Source organism: Chiloscyllium punctatum, chromosome 41, assembly GCF_047496795.1.
Source record: "Chiloscyllium punctatum isolate Juve2018m chromosome 41, sChiPun1.3, whole genome shotgun sequence".
NCBI lineage: Eukaryota > Metazoa > Chordata > Chondrichthyes > Orectolobiformes > Hemiscylliidae > Chiloscyllium > Chiloscyllium punctatum.
The window spans coordinates 9,158,035-9,179,578 of record NC_092779.1 but is presented as its reverse complement, the minus strand read 5'-3'; the positions used below and the strand labels follow the sequence as shown (position 1 = coordinate 9,179,578).

At 43.9% G+C, this 21,544-nt stretch overlaps 1 protein-coding gene across 4 annotated transcripts in view; it reads right to left on the bottom strand.

Annotated features, from left to right (window-relative positions):
• c41h5orf22 (chromosome 41 C5orf22 homolog) overlaps positions 1-21,544 on the bottom strand; it is a 36,556-nt gene that overhangs the window by 8,615 nt on the left and 6,397 nt on the right. For 3 of the 4 annotated variants that reach the window (XR_011954993.1, XM_072560334.1, XM_072560336.1), the window contains exons 4-9: positions 19,425-19,908; positions 18,047-18,109; positions 16,723-16,844; positions 13,784-13,850; positions 11,795-11,934; positions 1,103-1,284 (exon numbers count right to left, since the gene is read on the bottom strand). Coding sequence is in view for 3 of the 4 variants with exons in the window: in XM_072560334.1 (XP_072416435.1) it covers positions 1,103-1,284; positions 11,795-11,934; positions 13,784-13,850; positions 16,723-16,844; positions 18,047-18,109; positions 19,425-19,908 (1,058 nt within the window). In the remaining variant the exon portion in view is untranslated. Of the gene's footprint in view, positions 1-1,102; positions 1,285-1,599; positions 1,902-11,794; positions 11,935-13,783; positions 13,851-16,722; positions 16,845-18,046; positions 18,110-19,424; positions 19,909-21,544 lie in introns of those variants that run through there. The other variant, XM_072560335.1, reaches the window with a different exon arrangement.

Sequence of the window (21,544 nt, the reverse complement as noted above, 5' to 3'; positions counted from 1 at the left end):
AATATGTTAGCTCATATTTGGTTAGAGACAACGTGGAAAGTTAAGAGTTAAGGTGCTTTTGGGAGGTTGTATAATCTTATGTTTACTCATGAAAGCTTGCTGGGACTAAGGCATTTTCCCATTACCAAGAACAGTCCCTAATTGGCAGGCAAACTTTACTCAATGCATCTTTTAATATAAATAACAAGGCAAAACATCCTCTTGCTGAAAAGCTGACCCAATTAGGTAAGAATCTTTTCCTTTGCCCTTTAGATCTTGATGATGGTGGTGAACTGCCTTCTTTAACCTCTGCAGACCTTGGGGAATAGTTACAACCACAGTGCTGTTTGGAAAAGAGTTCTAGGATTTTGATACAGCAACCTTGAAGAATTGATAATATATTTTCAAGTAAGGAATGGTGAGTGGCTTAGAGGGAAACATGCATCTGCTCCCATGTATTTGTTGTCCTTGTCATTCTAGATGGTGATAGAGATTTATACCACAGAGAAAGCTACATGCATCTGCTCCCATGTATTTGTTGTCCTTGTCATTCTAGATGGTGATAAGAGATTTATACCACAGAGAAAGCTACATGCATCTGCTCCCATGTATTTGTTGTCCTTGTCATTCTAGATGGTGATAGAGATTTATACCACAGAGAAAGCTACATGCATCTGCTCCCATGTATTTGTTGTCCTTGTCATTCTAGATGGTGATAGAGATTTATACCACAGAGAAAGCTACATGCATCTGCTCCCATGTATTTGTTGTCCTTGTCATTCTAGATGGTGATAGAGATTTATACCACAGAGAAAGCTACAGCCCGCATGTTTTGAAGGTGCTGTCAATGATAGCTCATGGTCACTGTTACTGAGCTGAGACTACCTTTTAATTCCAGATTCCTTTTCAATTGGGTGGGGTTTGAACTTAAGGTTCCCAAGGCACAAGTGTATGCCTCAAAATTACTATTTCAGTGATATTACCACTACACCACACTCTGTCCCTTAGGGAGAAATAGGACCAAGTATACCTTGTGCTTGCTGTTGATCAGAAACTTAACTGTATTGTGACTAACTTCACTCAGACTTAGAACAGACACAGAAGAAGTTTATCAGGATGTTACCAGGAATGGGGGACTTTCGTTGTAAGAGGGGCTTGCAAATGTTCATTATGTTCTCCTTGGAAGAGAGATGGCCAAGAGGTGTCCTTAGCAAGGTTTTCAAGATGGTGAGAAATTCTGATGGAGAAGAACTATTTCCTCTGGTCACTGCATCATTAACACGAGGTAATGGGATCCAAAAAGCACTGGAACAAGATTGAAAAAAAAGGAGAGAACAGGAGAAGTTCTTTTCACTCAAGAACTATCTGAGACACTTGACCAGGAAGAGAAGCTGATTTTATAAAAATAATTTGACATGCATGTTTGACAAAATCTTGAAGATAACAAACAGACTGGATTATAAACAGGAATTTTCTTTCAGGGGGACAGCACAGGCCTAATGGACTAAATGGCCTCGTCCTGCACTGCGTAACAGTCAGAAAAAAAACTCGCTTACTATATAAAACTGCTAACATTAACAGCAAGCTTGTTGAAACAAAGATCAAGGACAACGTTAAAAGTGTCATTGAAATGATAATTTATTAAATAAAATTCTCTTTAGAAAGTGGAGTTGAAGCCCAGGATCGACTTGAATCATGGTGGGGAAAATGGCCTCCTCGTGCTCCTATTTTGATGCTCTCTTCTGGAAATGAGACTGAAGGCTGTACGCACTCTCTGGTTCAGACAGAGGGATATAGCATCTGACAAAATTCAGTATTCCAAATGGACGTCTAATGACCCATAGCAACAATGTAGTACCTTTAACATCCTCTCTTGAATAGAGTCTACCTGTTCAGATGGACAGTAATCATCTAGACTGGACCTGAAACAAGAGTACAGCACAGAACCTGACACAATCTGCTCCAAACACACTGCAATTTGCAGAAATGTTCACGGGAGAAGTTACGTGAAAACATTAACAGTAATGTAAATCACTGGCTTGCTGCTTATATTCAATACAACCACAAACATTCAGAGGAACGCAAAGTTTCCACAGCTAACAGACAGCATACGCCCTTTAATAACTCTTGATTAACACAGCCAATGGTAAAGTCTCCAGAGTCTTACCGGATTACAAGGTTGCTCTCTCTAATTAGAGGGAGATGACTGGTGGCGGTTTTACCTGAGGGTCACCATGCCTCCGGTGAGGAAGGTTGAACAGGAGAATCCTTCATGGCAACGTCAGCTGGTGCAGGAATTAAACCCACACTGCTGGTGCCATTCTGCAGTGCCAATCAGATGTCCAGTCAACTGAGCTATGATTGCACGATTCCAAGTTTATACAGAACACCAAGTGGCTCCGAGCGATTGATTGTGATAGAAGGCTCTCTGGTCAGAAGCACAGACAGACGTTTCTGCGGCCAGCAGCAAAAAAATCAGAATGGTGTGTTGCCCTACTGATGCCAGGTTCAACGATGTCTCAGAGAGGGTGCAGAAAGGGGAGAAGGACCAGTAGGAGGTCACTGTACACAACTAATGACAACGGAAGGGAAAAGGATGAGATTCTGAAGGAAGAATATAGAAAGTTAAGCAGGAATTTAAAATAGAAGTCCTCGAGGGTAGTAATATCTGGATTACTCCAGGTGCCATGAGCTAGTGAGGGCAGGAATAGGAGGATAGAGCAGATGAATGCATGGCTGAGGAGCTGGTGTATGAGGGAAGGATTCACATTTTTGGATTACTGGAATCTCTTCTGGGGTAGAAGTGACCTCAGAAGAAGGACGGATTGCACCTAAATTGGAAGGGGACTAATATACTGGCAGGGAAATTCGCTAGAACTGCTCAGGAGGATTTATACTAGTAAGATGGTTTGGGACACAGGGAGATAGTGAGGAAAGATTCCAGTCTGACACTGGTACAGTGGGAAAGGGAGCGAGTCAAAACAGTCAGGACAGGTAGGAATAAAGCAGAAAACAAGGTTGGATGGATAAATTAAACTGCATTTATTTCAATGCAAGAGGCCTCACAGGGAAGGCAGATGAACTCAGGGCATGGTTAGGAACATGGGACTGGGATATCATAGCAATTACAGAAACATGGTTCACGGATGGACAGGACTGGCAGCTTAATGTTCCAGGATACAAATGCTACAGGAAGGATAGAAAGGGGGCATGAGAGGAAAGGGGGGTGGCATTTTTGACAAGGGATAGTGTTACAGCTGTACTTAGGGAGGATATTCCTGGGAATACATCCAAGGATGTTATTTGGGTGAAACTGAGAAATAAGAAAGGGGTGATCACCATATTGGGGTCGTATTATAGATCAGCAGGAAATTCAGAAATTGAGGGTGGTCAAGGTAGGAGATTTTAACTTTCCAAACATAGATTGGCATTGCCATAGTGTTAAGGGTTTAGATAGAGAGGAATTTGTACAAGAGGAGTGTGTACAAGAAAATTTTCAGATTCAGAATGTTGATGTTCCAACTAGAGAAGGTGCAAAATTTGACCTACTCTTAGGAACTAAGGCAGGGCAGGTGACTGAGGTGTCAGTGGGGGAGCACTTGGGGCCAGCGACCATAATTCTATTAGTTTTAAAATAGTGATGGAAAAGGATAGACCAGTCTAAAGTAGAAAGGCTAATTTTGACAGCATTAGGCAAAAACTTTCGAAAGCTGATTGGGGGGGCAAATGTTCGCAGGTAAAGGGATGGTAGGAAAATGGGAAGCCTTCAAAAATGAGATAACGAGAATCCAGAGACAGTATATTCCTGTAAAGGTGAAAGGAAAGGCTGGCAGGTGTAGGGAATGCTGGATGACGAGAGAAATTGAGGTTTTGGTCAAGGAAAAGAAGGAAGCATGTGTCAGGTATAGACTGGATAGATCGAGTAAATCCTCAGAAGAGTATAAAGACGGTAGGAATTTACTTAAGAGGGAAATCAGGAGGGCAAAAAGGGGACATGAGATAGCTTTGGCAAATAGGGCTAAAGAGAATCCAAAGGGTTTTTATAAATACATTAAGGATACAAGGGTAACGAGGGAGAGAATAGGGCCCCTCAAAGATCATCAAGGCGGCCTTTGTGTGGAGCCACAGGAGATGGGGGAGATATTAAACGAGTAATTTGCATCAGTTTTTACTGTGGAGAAGGACATGGAAGACACAGAGTGTGGGGAAATAAATGTGACATCTTGAAAAATGTCCATATTGCAGAGGAAGTGGTCCTGGATGTCTTGAAACACATAAAAGTGAATAAATCACCAGGACATAATCAGGTGTACCCTAGAACTCTGTGGGAAGCTAGAGAAGTGATTGCTGGGCCTCTTGCTGAGACATTTGTATCATCGATAGTCACAAGAGAGGTGCTGGAAGACTGGAGGTTGGCAAACGTGGTGCCACTGTTTAAGAAGGGCGGTAAAGACAAGCCAGAGAACTATAGACCAGTGAGCCTGACCTCAGTGGTGGGCAAGTTGTTGGAGGGAATCCTGATGGACAGGGTGTACATGTATTTGGAAAGGCAAGGACTGATTCGGGATAGTCAACATGGCTTTGTGCGTGGGAAATCATGTCTCACAAACTTGACTGAGTTTTTTGAAGAAGTATCAAAGAAGATTGATGAGGCCAGAGCAGTAGATGTGATCTATATGAACATCAGTAAGGCGTTCGACAAGGCTCCCCATGGGAGACTGATTAGCAGGTTAGATCTAATGGAATACAGGGAGAACTAGCCATTTAGATACAGAACTGGCTCAAAGGTAGAAGACAGAGAGTGGTGGTGGAGGGTTGTTTTCAGACTGGAGGCCTGTGACCAGTGGTGTGCCACAAGGATCGGTGCTGGCTCCACTACTTTTCATCATTTATATAAATGATTTGAATGTGAGCACAAGAGGTACGTTAGTAAGTTCGCAGATGACACCAAAAATGGAGGTGTAGTGGACAGTGAAGAAGGTTACCTCAGACTACAACAGGATCTTGACCAGATGGGTCAACAGACTGAGGAGTGGCAGATAGAGTTTAATTCAGATAAATGTGAGGTGCTGCATTTTGGGAAAGCAAACTTAGCCGGACTTATACACTTAATGGTAAGGTCCCAGGGAATGTCGCTGAACAAAGAGACCTTGGAGTGCAGGTTCATAGCTCCTTGAAAGTAGAGTCACAGGTAGATAGGATAGTGAAAAAGGTGTTTGGTATGCTTTCCTTTACTGGTCAGAGTATTGAGTACAGGAGTTGGGAGGTCATGGTGCAGCTGTACAGGACACTGGTTAGGCCACTGTTGGAATACTGTGTGCAATTCTGGTCTCCTTCCTATTAGAAGGATATTGTGAAACTTACAAGGGTTCAGAAAAGATTTACAAGGATGTTGCCAGGGTTGGAGGATTTGAGCTACAGGAGAGGTTGAAAAGGCTGGGGCTGTTCTCCCTGGAACGTTAGAGGCTGAGGGGTGACCTTATAGAGGCTTTTAAAATGGTGAGGGGCCTGGATAGAGTAAATAGACAAGGTATTTTCCGTGGGGTGGGGGAGCCCAGAACTAGAGGGCATAGGATTAGTGGGAGAGGGGAAAGATATTAAAGGGACCTAAGGAGCAATGTTTTCATGCAGAGGGTGGTGAGTGTATGGAATGAGTTGTCAGGCGAAGTGGTGGGGGCTGGTACAATTACAGCATTTAAAAGGCAAATGGATGGGTATATGAATGGGAAGGCTTTGGAGGGATATAGGCCAAGTGCTGGCAAATGGGACTAGATTAGATTAGGATATCTGGTTGGCATGGACGAGGTGGACCGAAAGGTCTGCTTCCGTGCTCTACATCTCTATGATTATGACTGCCAGTCACAGCTGTGCTGACTGGTGTCATACTGATCCAACCAAATCAGGAAAAAAAATGTGTGGAGGTGTCGGTGCTGGACTGGGGTCAACAAAGTTAAAAATCACACAACACCAGGTCATAGCCAAACAGCTTTATTTGGAAGTATAAGCTTTTGGAGTGTTGCTCCTTCGTCAGGTAGGTTTGATCAATACACCACATCAATTGTATGACACCTACACCTTGATATTTTACCATACATTGTGTCCTACAATCCTGACCCACTAGCTACCTGACGAAGGAGCAGCGCTCCGAAAACTTGTACTTCCAAGTAAACTTGTTGGACTGCAATCTGGTGTTGTAAGGAAAAAGAAAGAATAAGCACTTCTACAAAGTACTGCACCACCTCAGGACATCTCAAAGCCTCTCATCGCCAATCTGATAGCTGTTCATTCTTTCGATATAGCAAAAATGGCAGCCATTTCCTGCACAGCAAGCTGCCACAAACAGCATTGTCTTAGTGATCAAATAATTCATTTTAGTGATGTTTGTTGAGGAATAAATATTGACTCAAGTCACCTGGGACTACTCTCCTTTTTTTCAAACATGTTATAGAGGTTTATAACATCATGAGGAGCATAGATAAGATGAATGGCAGGTGTATTTTCCCTCGGGTGAAGGATTTCAAGAGTAGGTGGCATATTTTTAAGGTGAGAGGACAAAGATTTAAAAAAAGACATGAGAGGCTACTTTTTTCTCAGAGAGTGGTTCATGTGTGGAATGAGTTCCCAGAGGTAGTGGATGCAGGTACAGTTACAATGTTTAAAAGATATTTACATAAGTTCATGAATAAGAAATTTGGATGTACAGAGGAACCTCGTTTATCCGAATATCAATTATCCGAATATCGGATTATCCGAAGGAGGTCCCGACAGAAACATTATATCAAAGAGCTGTTTCAACCATGATTGTGTATTTTGTTTACAGGTATAATGATTAAAAACGAATTTGGCTCACTGAAATGCTGCCGAACAGTCCTGGACAGTCCAGACACTGTCTCGAAATGATTGATCTCTCTTCCCCCAACACTTTCCCTGGAGATCTACACGGGGCGTACCCTAAACCCCCCTTCCCCAAACAATCTCTCCAACATTGTCCTGTACAGAGCAGAGGTGGAACCTGTCAAAAAGTTGTGTGCGTGCTATTTGGAGATTTACCCCACAAAGGTGGCAGCAGTCTGACTGTTGGTGGTGGTGGGGTGGGGGGGAGGCGTGGACAGGGGACGGAGGTGGACGGGGTTGGGGGGCAGGCAGACGGCAGGGGCTCACGCGTGGTGTGCTGCTGCCTTGTCTCCTGAAAGGGAGCAGACTTCACAGAAAACTCCAAACCCCAGAGGAAATCAAATTAATTGAATAATCAATTATCCGAATGAAATAGTGCCGCCCATCTCGTTTGGATAATCAAGGTTCTTCTGTATATGAGCCAAGCGCATGCAGGTGGGACTAGTTCAGTTTGGGATTATGGCCAGTACTGGTTCAATTGAAGGGTCTGTTTCCATGCTGTATGACTCTACGACTGGACCGGAAATCTTTTACTACCAATCGAAGGAACAAAAACATTCTGGACAATAGCCAAAAAGCAGCATTCCAACAGTGCTGCACTCTAGACTTTGCCTGCTTATATTTAGGGTGGCATGGTGGCTCAGTGGTTAACACTGCTGCCTCACAACACCAGGGACCCAGGTTCAATTCCAGCCATAGGCGACTGACTGTGTGGAGTTTGCACATTCTCCCCATGTCTGCGTGGGTTTCCTCCAGGTGCTCCGGTTTCCTCTCGCATTCCAAAGATGTGCAGGTCAGGGTGAATTGGTCATGCTAAATTGTCCATAGTGCTAGGTGCATTAGTCAGAGGGAAATAGGTCTGGGTGGGTTACTCTTCGGAGGGCCAGTCTGCACTTGTTGGGCCAAATGGCCTGTTTCCACGCTGTAGGGAATCTCAGTCTCTGTTTTGGGGCTTGATCTTCTGGCAAAACTCCAAGCATTGATAGAAAGTGATTTAATCTTAAATCCTATCAAGAACAGCGAATAATTGGAGCCAATTCCATGCATGTCAATGATTCCCAGTGGGTGTGAGCAGATGGGTTAATGTGGTCCAAGCACATTTCACTGACAAACACTACTTGGGGCTGTAGGGTTTAATTTAATGTCAAGACTACATTTCAGCTCATCTCCCATTGACTCGGTAAAACAGAATGTTAGCCCATGCAGACTGTACAGTTCAGAGGAGGAAATGATCTGGTGGATGAAAAAACACCTTTCCTGCATTCTACGCAAGAAATACCTCCTGGTTTGAGTGGAGTTAGTACAAGCAGTTCTGGTCATTTGGAAAGATATACTGGACTTGGAGGCAGTGCAGTGTACTGATCTGGACTTCAATGGTTAAAATAGCAGAAGCAGTTGTGCAAACCAGTACTGTATTCCTTGGAATTTGCAAAGCCAATAGTGTGAATTGATCAAACGTTTGCAGATAATTTGAGTTAAATGGGATAGAGGGAAACTATTGTAAACAAGAGCAGCAATTGCTGGAGAAACTCAGCAGATCTGAGAGCATCCGTGGTTAATGGGTTAATATCAACAAGGTAAAAACAATGACTGCAGATGCTGAAAACCAAATACTGGATTAGTGGTGCTGGAAAAGCACAGCAGTTCAGGCAGCATCCAACGAGCAGCGAAATCGACGTTTCGGGCAAAAGCCCTTCATCAGGAATAAAGGCAGTGAGCCTGAAGCATGGAGAGATAAGCTAGAGGAGGGTGGGGGTGGGGAGAGAGTAGCATAGAGTACAATGGGTGAGTGGGGGAGGAGATGAGGGTGATAGGTCAAGGAGGAGAGGGTGGAGTGGATAGGTGGAAAAGATGATAGGCAGGTCAGACAAGTCAAGGAGACAGTAACTGCCAACTCCCCCTCCCACTCTGCCGAGGACATGGAGGTCCTGGGCCTCCTTCACCGCCGCTCCCTCACCACCAGACGCCTGGAGGAAGAACGCCTCATCTTCCGCCTCGGAACACTTCAACCCCAGGGCATCAATGTGGACTTCAACAGCTTCCTCATTTCCCCTTCCCCCACCTCATCCTAGTTTCAAACTTTCAGCTCAGTTACTGTCTCCTTGACTTGTCCGACCTGCCTATCTCCTTTTCCACCTATCCACTCCACCCTCTCCTCCTTGACCTATCACCTTCATCTCCTCCCCCACTCACCCATTGTACTCTATGCTACTCTCTCCCCACCCCCACCCTCCTCTAGCTTATCTCTCCATGCTTCAGGCTCACTGCCTTTATTCCTGATGAAGGGCTTTTGCCCGAAACGTTGATTTCGCTGCTCGTTGGATGCTGCCTGAACTGCTGTGCTCTTCCAGCACCACTAATCCAGTTAATGGGTTAATGTTTCAGTGACCCTTCTTCAGAAACAGACTCAAAAGATTAATGTGGTTTCTCTCTCCACAGATTTCTGCCCAGGCCTGCCGAGTACCTCCAGCAGTTTCTTTTTGTTTTAGACCTTCAGCATCCACAGTTCTTTGTTTTATTTTAGCAAGAAACTATTTCAACTGGTTGGGGTGCATAGAACTACAGGACTCAAGAGTCAGATCTGCCTGGAATGAAATTAGGAAACTCTCCTACACATACCTGGCAGCAGAAACTGATTTAACACTGAGATTGATCCAGTTTTGCTCTCCAAAGTACATGGGCTGAAGATATTGAGACTGGGTTAGCCCTTAGATCAGTCATCGCTTCATTGACTTGCAAATTCGAGGGCCTGAGAGTCCTCTTGTTTCTTTATTCCTAAGACATGGGTATTCATACAGAATGAATGTTCTTTGAGCCAGAATCTAAGGTCTAAGAAAATTTACAGCCCAGGAACAGGCCCTTTGGCTCTCCAAGCCTGAGCCAACCCAAATCTACTGTCCAATTCCTAAGCATCCGTATCCCTCTGCTCGCCACCAACTCATGAATCTGTCCAGATGCATCTTAAATGAATCCACTGTGCCTGCCTCGACCACCTCTGCTGGCAACGTGTTCCAGACACCCACAACCCTCGGTGTAAAGTATTTGCCGCGTGTATCCCCCTTAAACTTTTCACCTCACACCTTGAAATCGCGACCTCTCGTTATTGAATGCTTCATCCTGGGAAAAGGCTTATCTCTATCTACCCTGTCTATACCCTTCATGATTTTGTAAACCTCAATCAGGTTCCCCCCTCAATCTCCTTTTTCCTAATGAAAACAATCCTAACCTACTTAACCTCTTCATAGCTAGCACCTTCCATACCAGACAACATCCTTGTAAACCTTCTCTGCACCCTCTCCAAAGCGTCCACATCCTTTTGGTAATGTGGCGACCAGAACAATTCTAAATGCGGCCAAACCAACGTCACGCACAATTTTAACATGACCTGCCAGCTCTCATAATCAATACCCCGTCCGATGAAGGCAAGCATACCATATGCTTTCTTGACCACTCTATCCATCTGTGCAGCAACCTTCAGGGTACAATGGACCTGCACTTCCAGATCTCTCTGCTCATTAACTTTTCCCCAAGGCTCTTCCGTTCACTGTATAATTCGCTCTAGAATTAGACTTGCCAAAATGCATCACCTCACATTTGCCTGGATTGAACTCCACCTGCCACTTCTCCGCCCAACTCTCCAGTCTATCTATATTGTCCTGTATTCTTTGACAGTCCCTTACGCTTTCAGCTACTCCACCAACCTTTGTGTCATCTGCAAACTTGCTGATCATACCAACAGTGCCATCTTCCAGATCATTTATGTATTTCACAAACAACAGTGGCCCCAACACTGACCCCTGTGGAACACCACTGGTCACCTTTCTCCATTTCGAGAAACTCCCTTCAACTACGACGCTCTGTCTCCTGTTGCTCAACCAGTTCTTTATCCTCCTCGCTAGAACACCCTGCACACCATGTGACTTCATTTTCTCTATTAGTTTACCATGGGGAACGTTATCAAACACTTTACTAAAGTCCATGTATATGACATCAATAGCCCTTCCTTCTTCTATCAACTTGGTCACTTCCCCAAAGATCTCTATTAAGTTGGTAAGGCACGATCTTCCCCGCACAAAATCATGTTGCCTCGGGTTGGGATATCTGGTCTGCATGGACAGGTTGGACCGAAGGGTCTGTTTCCATGCTGTACATCTCTATGACTCTATGATAAGCCCATTCTTTTCTAAATATAAATAGATCCTAACCCTCAGTACCTTCTGCAGCAACTTTCCCACCACTAACATCAGGCTCATTGGTCTGTAGTTACCTGGAATATCCCTACTACCCTTCTTGTACAGGGGGACAACATGAGCAATCCTCCAGTCCTCCGGCACCTCACCTGTGTTTAAGGATGCCACAAAGATATCTGTCAGGGCCCCAGCTATATCCTCTCTTGCCTCCCTCAGCAACCTGGGATAGACCTCATCTGGTCCTGGGGATTTGTCCACCTTAATTACCTCTAGCCTACCAAACACATCTTCCCTACTTATGTCAATGTGATCCAGAGTAAACAAACTTCTATCTCTAATCTAAACATACATCATGTCCCTCTCCTCAGCGAACAATGATGCAAAGTAATTATTCATAATCTCACCTATTCTCTTAGGTTTGACACACAGTGTCTTTTTCAGGACATGTGCAGGATTGCACACATGGCACTGAGACAGTCTACAGATAAGTAAAAGCAGGAAATGCTGGAAGGTCTCAGCAGGTCTGGCAGCATTTGCAGATAGAGATTCAGAATTAATGTGATGGGTAAATCACCTATCATCCCAACTTTAATTGAGAGGTCAGCAATCTTAAAGATTGACTCTATTTCCTCACCCTCAGAAGCTGCCTGATCTGGGTTTCCAGCATTTTCTGATTTCACTGTAGATCACCCAGCATCCACTGCACTTTGCCTTTGTAATCTATTACATACCTTGCAATTGTAATGAGAGTTGGCCTGGGCAAAACTTTAAGCAACCGTTTTACAGCATCCATGTGTTTGTTTATCTCTTCCTCAGTGCTAATGTGGTGCGGAAGTTCCGAATAATCACACGTTAGCCCCGCCTGGTGAACCTGAAAATAAAAAACCCAGCCAAGTACATTATTCGGTGCTCCTGCAGTAATAACTTTTTTTTTCATTCACAAGATGAGAAGATGAATTTGAATTTTCATCTGTAATTCAAATTCCCCACCATCTGCCATGGCAGGATTTGAACCCAGGTTCTTCAGAACATTACCGGGGTCCCTGGATTAACAGTCCAGTGATAATACCACTAGGCCATTGCCTTCCCCTGTAATAAACTAGTTTCTACAAATACTTTTACAAACAGGAGTTACAATTGAAATACATGCAATCAGACACCCTCACTTTGCACATGGTCACACAGATCATAAGGAATTAGAATTGGATTAGGCCATTCGGCCTGTTGAGCTATTCAATAGGATCATAGCTGATCTGGTGTGATTTCAACCCCACTCTCCTATCTGCTCCCCATAACCATAGACTCTTGTTGATTCAAAATCTAACTTAGCCTTGAATATATTCAATGGCACCGCTACCACAACAGTAGAGAATTCCAAACACTAATGACCCTCAAAGAGAAAATAAAGACCTCATCTCAATCTTAAATGGGAGATCTTTAATGTTTTTTTTTAACAATGTGTCCTTTAGTTCTCCCACATGGGAAACATTCAATCAGCCTCCACTCTCTCAAGTTCTCTCAGGGGTTTTGTTTTGTCTTTCAATCATGTTTTGTTTTTCTTAACTCCAGACAAAATCTGCTCAACCTTTTTTCACGTGATAATCCCTTCATCCCAGAAACTAGTCCTGCTAACTTTTCTCACGTTTTTACACTGAGGAGACTCAAACCGCGCACTGTGTTCCAGACACAACCCAGCCACCCAATTCTCTGATGGCTCAGCAAGGTCCTGAATCCAGTGATGTGCAGTGAGTAGAGCCACTTGTTCTAAATCTGCTGGGCCTTGAACGTGGGTGGGTAGAGGGGGTACTACGTGAATGCAGCCAAGTACAGATTCCAGCTCAGCTGTGATGCTGTCCACTGTCGACCAGCTCTCTGGTCCTGGCTTTGTGCCTGAATGGTTATTATTCAGGGAGTTCTGCAAATCATCGGACTCATGACATTACAATCCAGTCAGGGGTCTTGACAGAAACTTCTCAACAAGGAGAAACAAAACATTTTGAAACTTTCCAATGGCAAAAATACCAATCAGCAGAGGAGACAGAGTTTTACTAATTGACAGAAGAACTAGAGGTGATGTGAGGAAGTATTTTTATATTCACAGTGACTCAGGATATAGAATGTGTTGCCTGAGAGAGTGGGTAGCAGCAGATTCAATCCTTATGTTCAAAATAAATTTGAACTTTTGTTTCTTCAATTATGGGATGCGGGTGTTGCAGGATGGGCCAGCATTTATTGCCCGTCCCTCGTTCTCCTTGAGAAGGTGGTGATGAGCTGCCTTCTTGAACCGCTGCAGTCCACCTGCTAAAGGTGAAGCCACAATGTCCTTAGGGAGGGAATTGCAGGATTTTTACCTTGTGAGAGTGGAGCAAGGAGGAATGGTGATATATTTCCAAGTCAGGATGGTGAGTAACATGGAGCAGAATATGCAGGGGTGGTGTTCCCATGTATCTGTTGCCCTTGTCCTTCTAGATGGAAGGGTTTGGAAGGTGCCGTCTGAGGATCTTTGGTGAATTTCTGCAGTGTATCTTGTAGATAGTACACACTGCTGCTACTGAACGTTGTGTGTGGAGGGGGGGGGGGGGGGGGGGGGGGGGAGTGGATGCTTGTGGATGTGTTTGATTCTTAGCTACTCTGAAGAGCAACAAATGCAGACCTTACCAACGATGCCGATGAAAGAACAAACAAACACAAACAAGACAGGTAACTGTTGTCATACCCACCATTTCATAGTCAGGTGTTCCCAGTCTCTCCTTAAGGCTAAGCACAAGCTGAGTGAGTTTTTCCAGGCTGCAAACAAATGCAAAATTCCTATAAGACGATGCATACATCCAGCTGCATGTTGTTAAAATGAGAGGTGATCTTATTGAAATATACCCGGGGGTTTGACAAGGTAAATGTGGAAAGGTTGTGTCTGGAGCTATAGATGGTGATGGGAGAATCTCCAGTCTCTCACCACATGGCAGACCACGAAGTTCTCCACCAGTTAATACCTGCCATCAGTCTGTACCGGGAAAATTCACACATTGGTGCACAACCTGTTCTACTGCATTTGAAACACACTCTCCTTCGCCATTGGATCCTGGAATGGGACTGGAACCTGGAACTCCTGGGTCAGAGACAGGGACACTACCCTGCATCACAAGACCTTTTAACATTTACTTGGGAGGCACCCTTTAGGCTACAGTTTGGAGTCAAGTGCAACAACGGACAGGCAATAAAATGTTGGCAAGCCAGCGATGCCCACGTCCAACGAGTGAATAATAAACATCCCAATTTCTTTCACCAGCTAAAATCTGGGTTCCTGCAACCAAGAATCTTTGTATTGAATCGTAATAAAATCCAACCTGTAATGTCAATTGATAACAGATACAGAGAAGCAGAACATTGCAGATACTGGAAACCTGGCATAAAAACTGAAAATGCTGGAAAAGATCAGCAGGTCAGACAGTGTGTGTGGAGAGGGAAACAGGTGTTTCAGGTCGATGATCTTCTCTGAGAACCTGATTAAAGATCACAGACCTAAAACATTAACGTGGTTTAGGTGCTGCCAGTCCCACTGCATTCACTTCTCTGACACATTCTTGGTCATCCTTGTATCTTCCACCCTCCAAACCTCTGCTGCCCGCACTGCTTGGTTCACATATCAATCCCCACACGCAAACACCTCCACAACTGGAAGCATCCAAAACTTGGGACTATAAATAGAACTTAGTTACTAAGAGTCCACTCAGCAAGAACATCATAAGATATAGGAGCAGAATTAGGCCATTCAGCCCATTGAATGGCAGAGCAGATTGAACCATGGCTGATACGTTTCTCAATCTGGAGAAGCCCAGTTCCAGGACCCGGCCTGTTTCCACTGTCGGGAAAGAGTCAAAGAGATCACAGCTGTGTAGGTGGGTGGGAGCTGAGCTCCTGCAGACACATCAAATGGATAAAACTGGACAATTTCCAAATCTATTGTTTTAATATCTTGCTTTTTATTTAGAAATCTAAGGAGGTGCTGGAGAGTAGACACTCTTTTCCCTTTATTCCGAACACATGACAATAAATCTAATCTCATCCATCTGTTTTAAATCCACTGAATGACTCGGCCTCCACACACTTCTGTGTCAGAGTTCTCCAGATCCACTATCCTCTGGATGAAAAAATCCTCCTCTCAGTTCTAAAGGGTCGTTCTTTCACTCTGAGGCTGTGCCCTTGGGTCCTAGTCTTTCTTACTAGCAGAGGCATCTCCTCCATGTTCACACTATCCAGGCCTCTCAGTCTTCTTTATGTTTCAATCTGAATTCCCCCAGATCCCCTTCCTAAACTCCATCAAGTACAGACCCAGAGTCCTCAATAGTTCCTCATATATGACGAGCCCTTTATCCCTGGGAGCATTCTTATAAACCTCCTCTGGACCCCCCTCCAATACCAACACTTCTTCCTTAGATAAAGGGCCCAAAATCGCTCGCAAAATTACATATGTGGTCTGAAAGAGAAATATCTTCAGTCAGACAGTTTGGATCCTGCTACCACAAGAGTGGCGATGGCAAATCATGGAATTTCAGGCTATTCAGTGCATCGAGTCTACACTCTCTCTCCAGAGGATCCCACTCAGTCCCACCCCACTTACTCCATTCCTGTCACCCTATATTCCCCAAGGCCAATCCATCTCATCTGCACATCTTTGGACTGTGGGAGGAAACCGGAGCAGCCGGAAGAAACCCACGCAGACACAGACAGAATATGAAAACTCCACACAGACAGGTGCCCGAGCTGGAATCGAACTTGGGTCCCTGGTGCTGTGAGACAGCAGTGCTAACCAATGGGACACTACAAATAGTTAACATACTTGCGATAGGACCAGGTAAGAGGAGCAGATTTTTTCCACAAACGACATTAGCAAACCAAGTGGGTTTTTATGAAAACCAATGGTGGTTTCACTATCATAGAGACTGGCTATATATTCTCAATACTGAATTTAAATTCCACCAAATGCCACAGTGGGATTTGAACCAGTGCCCCCACAGCATGAGCCTGGATCTTCAGATTGCTAACCCTGTGACAATACCAGCACTCCACCTTCTGACTGTACTGGGAGATCCGGGGACGGTCAGGTGGTGTAGGAACTGGTCCAAGCAGCTAAAAAGCAAGTTATTATCATGTGGGCAGGGGCCAGTGAAGTCAGTCAGTAAACAGCTGGGGAGGGAGAAACAGTGGGGCTGTGGGGGGAGGAACAGATGTGCAGAAGTCAATGAAACAAGAAAAACGAGCAATCCAATCAAACCCAACTGAATAATTCAGCCAATCCATTTTCACTTTCTTAAGGTTCCCATTATCAGGTTTCCTCTCTCCCTGACTTACCATTATCTACCCCTTTGTCTGCCCTCCTGCCTTTTTCTCTAGGCTGCATCAACATCTATTCATTCACTCTGACCTCCCACCCTACGACACCCCCGCAGTTCCTTCAGTGTATATGTCACCTGTTCCAAGCTATCAACAGTTCTGTAGAAGGGTCACTGGATCTGAAATGTTAACGCTGCTTTCTCTCCACAGACATGGCCAGACCTGCTGAGTTTCTCCAGCACCATCTGCTTGTGTTTTATTTATCCAAGTGATGAATTCTCCTGTCAAGAGAAACGTTGCTGCTTTATTGTAAAGTTATTTCATTTACCCAGGGATTGCTGCCCACTTCTGTACACTCTCTTCGCTATCATCTTCACACAAATCTGCAAATGCAGCTTCCATATCTTCCAACTGTCTTGTGCGAGCCTCCACACAATCGATCAAGGCCTCCTGAGGGGACGAGATATAATTTGCAGATTTGTTTTGAGAAATTGCCTTTAAATTAAAATCGTTAATGTCAAGACTTCCTTGCCCAAATATTTAAAAAAAACCCAACTCTTATTCCTTCTGGTGTGTCCCATTCTTTGCTCTAGAAAGAAGTTATTTTGTTAACTTCCTATTTAAGATGTGATGGATTTAAGTATATTTTTCATGTTGAGATATTTCAACAGGGAGCAGGAATAGGCCATTTGGCCCCTCGAGTCTGTTCCACCATCAATAAGACACTGGCTGACCTGGTTCCTGTGTCAGTACCACTTTCCTGTCTACAGCCCGTAATCCTCAATACCCTCATCTCTGCAAAGTCCATCCAACTCAACCTTCAATAAATTTAAATTAAATGCTGCCTCACTCATGTCTGGGAAAGAGAATTCCAAATTCTCACAACCCTCTAATATAAAGAAAATCATTCTCTTCTCTGCCTTAAAAAGGGGAATGTAGCATGTGCTCGTTTTAGTCATTCCCACCAGGGGAAATATCCTCCTGGTATCTCTCCGATTCAGTCTCAAGGTCTTACATGTCTCAATAAGATAACCTCTCATTCTCCTGCTTTGACCCTGTCTAGTCCTGTTAGAGTTTTATTGGTTTTTATGAGATCCTCTCTCAGTCTTCTGAGCTTCAGTAAATATAATCCCAACCAATCCAGTTTCTCTTCATAAATTGGTTAGCTCAGATGGCTGGATGGATACTTTGCAATGCAGAGCGATGCCAACATTGTGGATTCAATTCACACAGCTAAGGTTAGCATGAAGGACTTTCCTTCTCAACCTCTCCTCTCGCCTGAGGCGTGGTGACCCTCAGATTAACCCACCACCAGTGAGAGAGCAGGCCCATGGTTCAGTTTAAGTCTGTTTTAAAAAGAGGTTACTGCTCCTTAACAAGATTGTAACATAAAGGTGCGGTTCCACGGTCACAGCAACAGTTAATACTATTCTCTTTTTGACAGAAAGAAATAGCCAAGATCCTGTCTATGGCTGTTACAGTCATAGCACTTAAACAGTTAAACACTCACTGAATTGGCAACTGTACTCTTTTAAAAAACACAAGCAGCAAATTTCAACAGTTGAAAAACCTGCAAGGATACATTTTCATCTCTTCAAAATTAACATAGCCTCATGTTGCACGAATAGCAAATACATTTGATCATCACCTACCTCAGAGTCTTCCTGATCAGGTTTGTAAAAACTGTACAACTGTTTGAGAATTTCATATTCCTCCTGAGGGACAAGATGAAAGTGATTATGAATACTTACAGTGCCAAAGGCTTAAGCAAGAAATGATACTTGTTCTCATTTAACACCTACTGCCTAGTTGTAGTATTTAGGTTTAGAGCAATCCAAACACAAATCTGTCCACGCATCCATCTTTTTGCTTTTGTAAAGAAAAGCACTGCATTTTGAAAGTGCCTTTCATTACCATAGGACAGGTTATACTTACTTTACAGCTAATGAACTGCTGTCATTGCTGTACTGAAGGAAATATAGCAGCCAGTTTGTACATAACAAGCTCCAACAAATAGCAACATGACAACAATCAGATCATTTGTTTGAGTGAATGATAAATATTGGACAGGACAGCAAAGAATTTCCCATGATCCTCGAGATTGTGCCTTGGGATGTCTCACACCCAGCTTAGTGAGCAGGATGGGTCTCAATTCAATGTCATTCAGCTGAAATCCTGAAAATACAGGAGCCATTTAAAAGAGGGGCTGTCATAGTACAAATGTCATTGGAGAGTAATCTAGAATCTCAGGCTGCTGTGCTGTGCAAATGGGGCCAAATCCCAGCATGACAGATTGTAATATTAAAAAGAAATAGAGATAAAAGCTTATTTGTCAACATGTAACCACTGTCAATTGTTGTAAAACACCATATTGTTCACTAATACCCTTTAGGGAAGAAAATCTGCCATCCTTATCAAGACTGGCCCACATGTGACTACAGACACAAGCAAAATAGCTGACTCTTAACTGCTCTGGGCAATCAGGAATGGACTATATTTTTGCATTGAACACAACTTTCCTTTAGACCAACAGCCTGCTTGTTTCGCTCAAGAGTTCACATTCACAAGTTAATCCAATGGTCTCTCTCTCCTGTCCTTACATGTTACCCCAGCAACAGACTGAGCCCAGACACTCAAGATGTGAGAAGATCATGTGTTAGCGAATTTTCAGAAGATTTGTAGCTCAGGTTGAGGTTCTGGATGTAGGTTTGCTCACTGAGCTGCAAGGTTGGTTTTCAAACATTTCATCACCATATTACACCCTGAGAAAAAGAACAGGAAATAGCATCACCATAGGAAATGACGTCACCACAGGAAATAACATCGCCAACCCAAGGAAACCCAAACACAAATAGAAAGCGGGCTACACCACCAGTGTTTCATCCTGAGGCTCTCTGAAGATGTTACCTAGTATGGTGATGAAACATCTGAAAATAAACCTTCCAAGACAGACTAATGAAACTCAACCAGTTAATGGACTGGTAAAATTCAGAAACCATTTTCCCAAAAGCAACAATTAAGGAAAAGTACCTCGGTGTACATTTCTTTGAAGGGATTTTTTACTGAAAAGAAATCCAAGTCAATATCCAGGATGAAGGCATCTCTTTTGTCCAAGACATGAAGAAGATCCTTAACCATTTCCTTCTCTTGTTGCACAGTCTGAGCACTTGTTGCTGCTGTGGGGGGTGGACTGGTTTCCTGTGTGTGTCTGTCAGTTGTGGAGTGTGTAACTGGACAAATGTTATCATCAGATCCGTACTGAGATGGTGGATTGTTCTCTTTGGATGAGGAGGCACACAGAGCCCCGGATACTCCTTCTATGTTGGTTAACTGCTCCATTTTTGGTTTCTTGGCGGCTGATGTTCTGATTTCCTCCAGTTCTTCACAGCCATCTCTGCTCTGCTCACCTGGGTCTATTGGAATGACCTGTAATCCTAACTGCTTCCTGTTCTCCAGCAGACTCTCCGATACGTACAGTCCATCACTCAGAAAGTAGCTCTCGCCACTTGTAACCCTGAGAAGAGAACAGCAAAATCTCAAAAAAACAGATTAGAATGAAACAATCTTTGCACATTTAAATAAAACGTATGTGTCACAAATGCAGGTAGGAGGGAGAAGACACTACAATAGGAACCAGCAGCTTAGAAGTGATTTGATTTACTCACCTTTCCTTACCTTTTTCCTCCATCTGTTTCCTCCCTAGAACTACTTCTTTGAACAGGTTCTCCAATTTCAAATAACCTCCCTTCCCATCCCCTCCCTTCCACTCCTCCCAGCCACCAAACGGATTCATTCCTCCCATTGAGCAACCAGGTCATACCCTTTACCTGTCTTCCCCTATCCCCATCCTGCTCCCCACTTCCCCTCACCGCCAGTCCTGAAGAAGGGTTACACCCGAAACATCGACCTCTCCAGCTCCTCATGCTGCCTGCCTTGCTGTGCTCTTCTAGACTCCTGCCTGTCTACTTTGGATTCCAGCATTTGCACTCAGTTTTTGTCTCGAACTAACTTGGCTTAATATTTCCCATGGTTTGATGCCTTCACTCCTGGAACACTATATAAGTTTAACTTGCTGTTGCTGTTTCAGTCTACCATCCGTCAACTCTGGCAATGGCAACAAGTAGAAAACGGTGCAGTGCAAACACTTCCTTTTACAGTCAGCAGACTGCTCTTTGCCTTGGTACCAAGGTACACACAAAATTGGGAAGCACGAGTTTTGGTTCTTTATTCTTTCATTGGCAAGGTCAGCATTTGTTCACCATCCCACACCAGCCTTTAACTGAGCAGCTTGTTTGGCCATTTCAGAGGGCAGTTATAACCCATTGCTGTGGGTCTGGAGTCACATGTATGTCAGACCAGGTACGGACAGCAGATTGCCCTCCCTAAAGGACATTAATGGAGTCAGAAAGGTTTTCATGTTAATCAATGGTAGTTCCAGTATCATTAATATGGAGACAAGCTTTATTTTGCAGATTCTTTATGAATTTTTCTTTATGAACATTAGAGGGACAGTGACCAAATGGTATTCTTGCTATGCTACTAATCCAGAGACCCAGGTAACGTTCTGGGGACCCAGGTTCCTATCCTGTCATGGCTGATGGTGGAATTTGAATTTACTAAAAATCTGGAAATCAGAGTCAGAGTCAATCTTGATTATGAAACCATTGTTGATTGTTAGAAAGGAGCTGAAAAATGTGTCGCTGGAAAAGCGCAGCAGGTCAGGCAGCATCCAAGGAGCAGGAGAATCGAAGTTTCGGGCATAAGCCCTTCTTCAGGAAACCCATCTGGTTCTTTAGGGAAGGAGATGTATCACAGTTCTTTCACTGTCACGGTTCAAGAAGACAGCTCACCACCACCTTCTCAAGTGCAATGAGGGACGGGCAAAAAATTGTTGGTCCAGCCAGTAATGCTCACATCCCACGAGTGAATAAAGAATGTATCTGGTCTGGCCTACACATGACTCCAGACCCACAGCAACGAACTACCCTCTAAGCAATTTGCAAACAGCAGTAAATGCTGGTCCAGCTACTGATGACTAATTCCTGTAAATAAATTTTTTAAAAATTATTTCAAATTCCACCATCTACCATGGTGGAATGTGAACCCATGGCCACCAAACACTACTCTGGATTACTGCTCCAAGAACATTA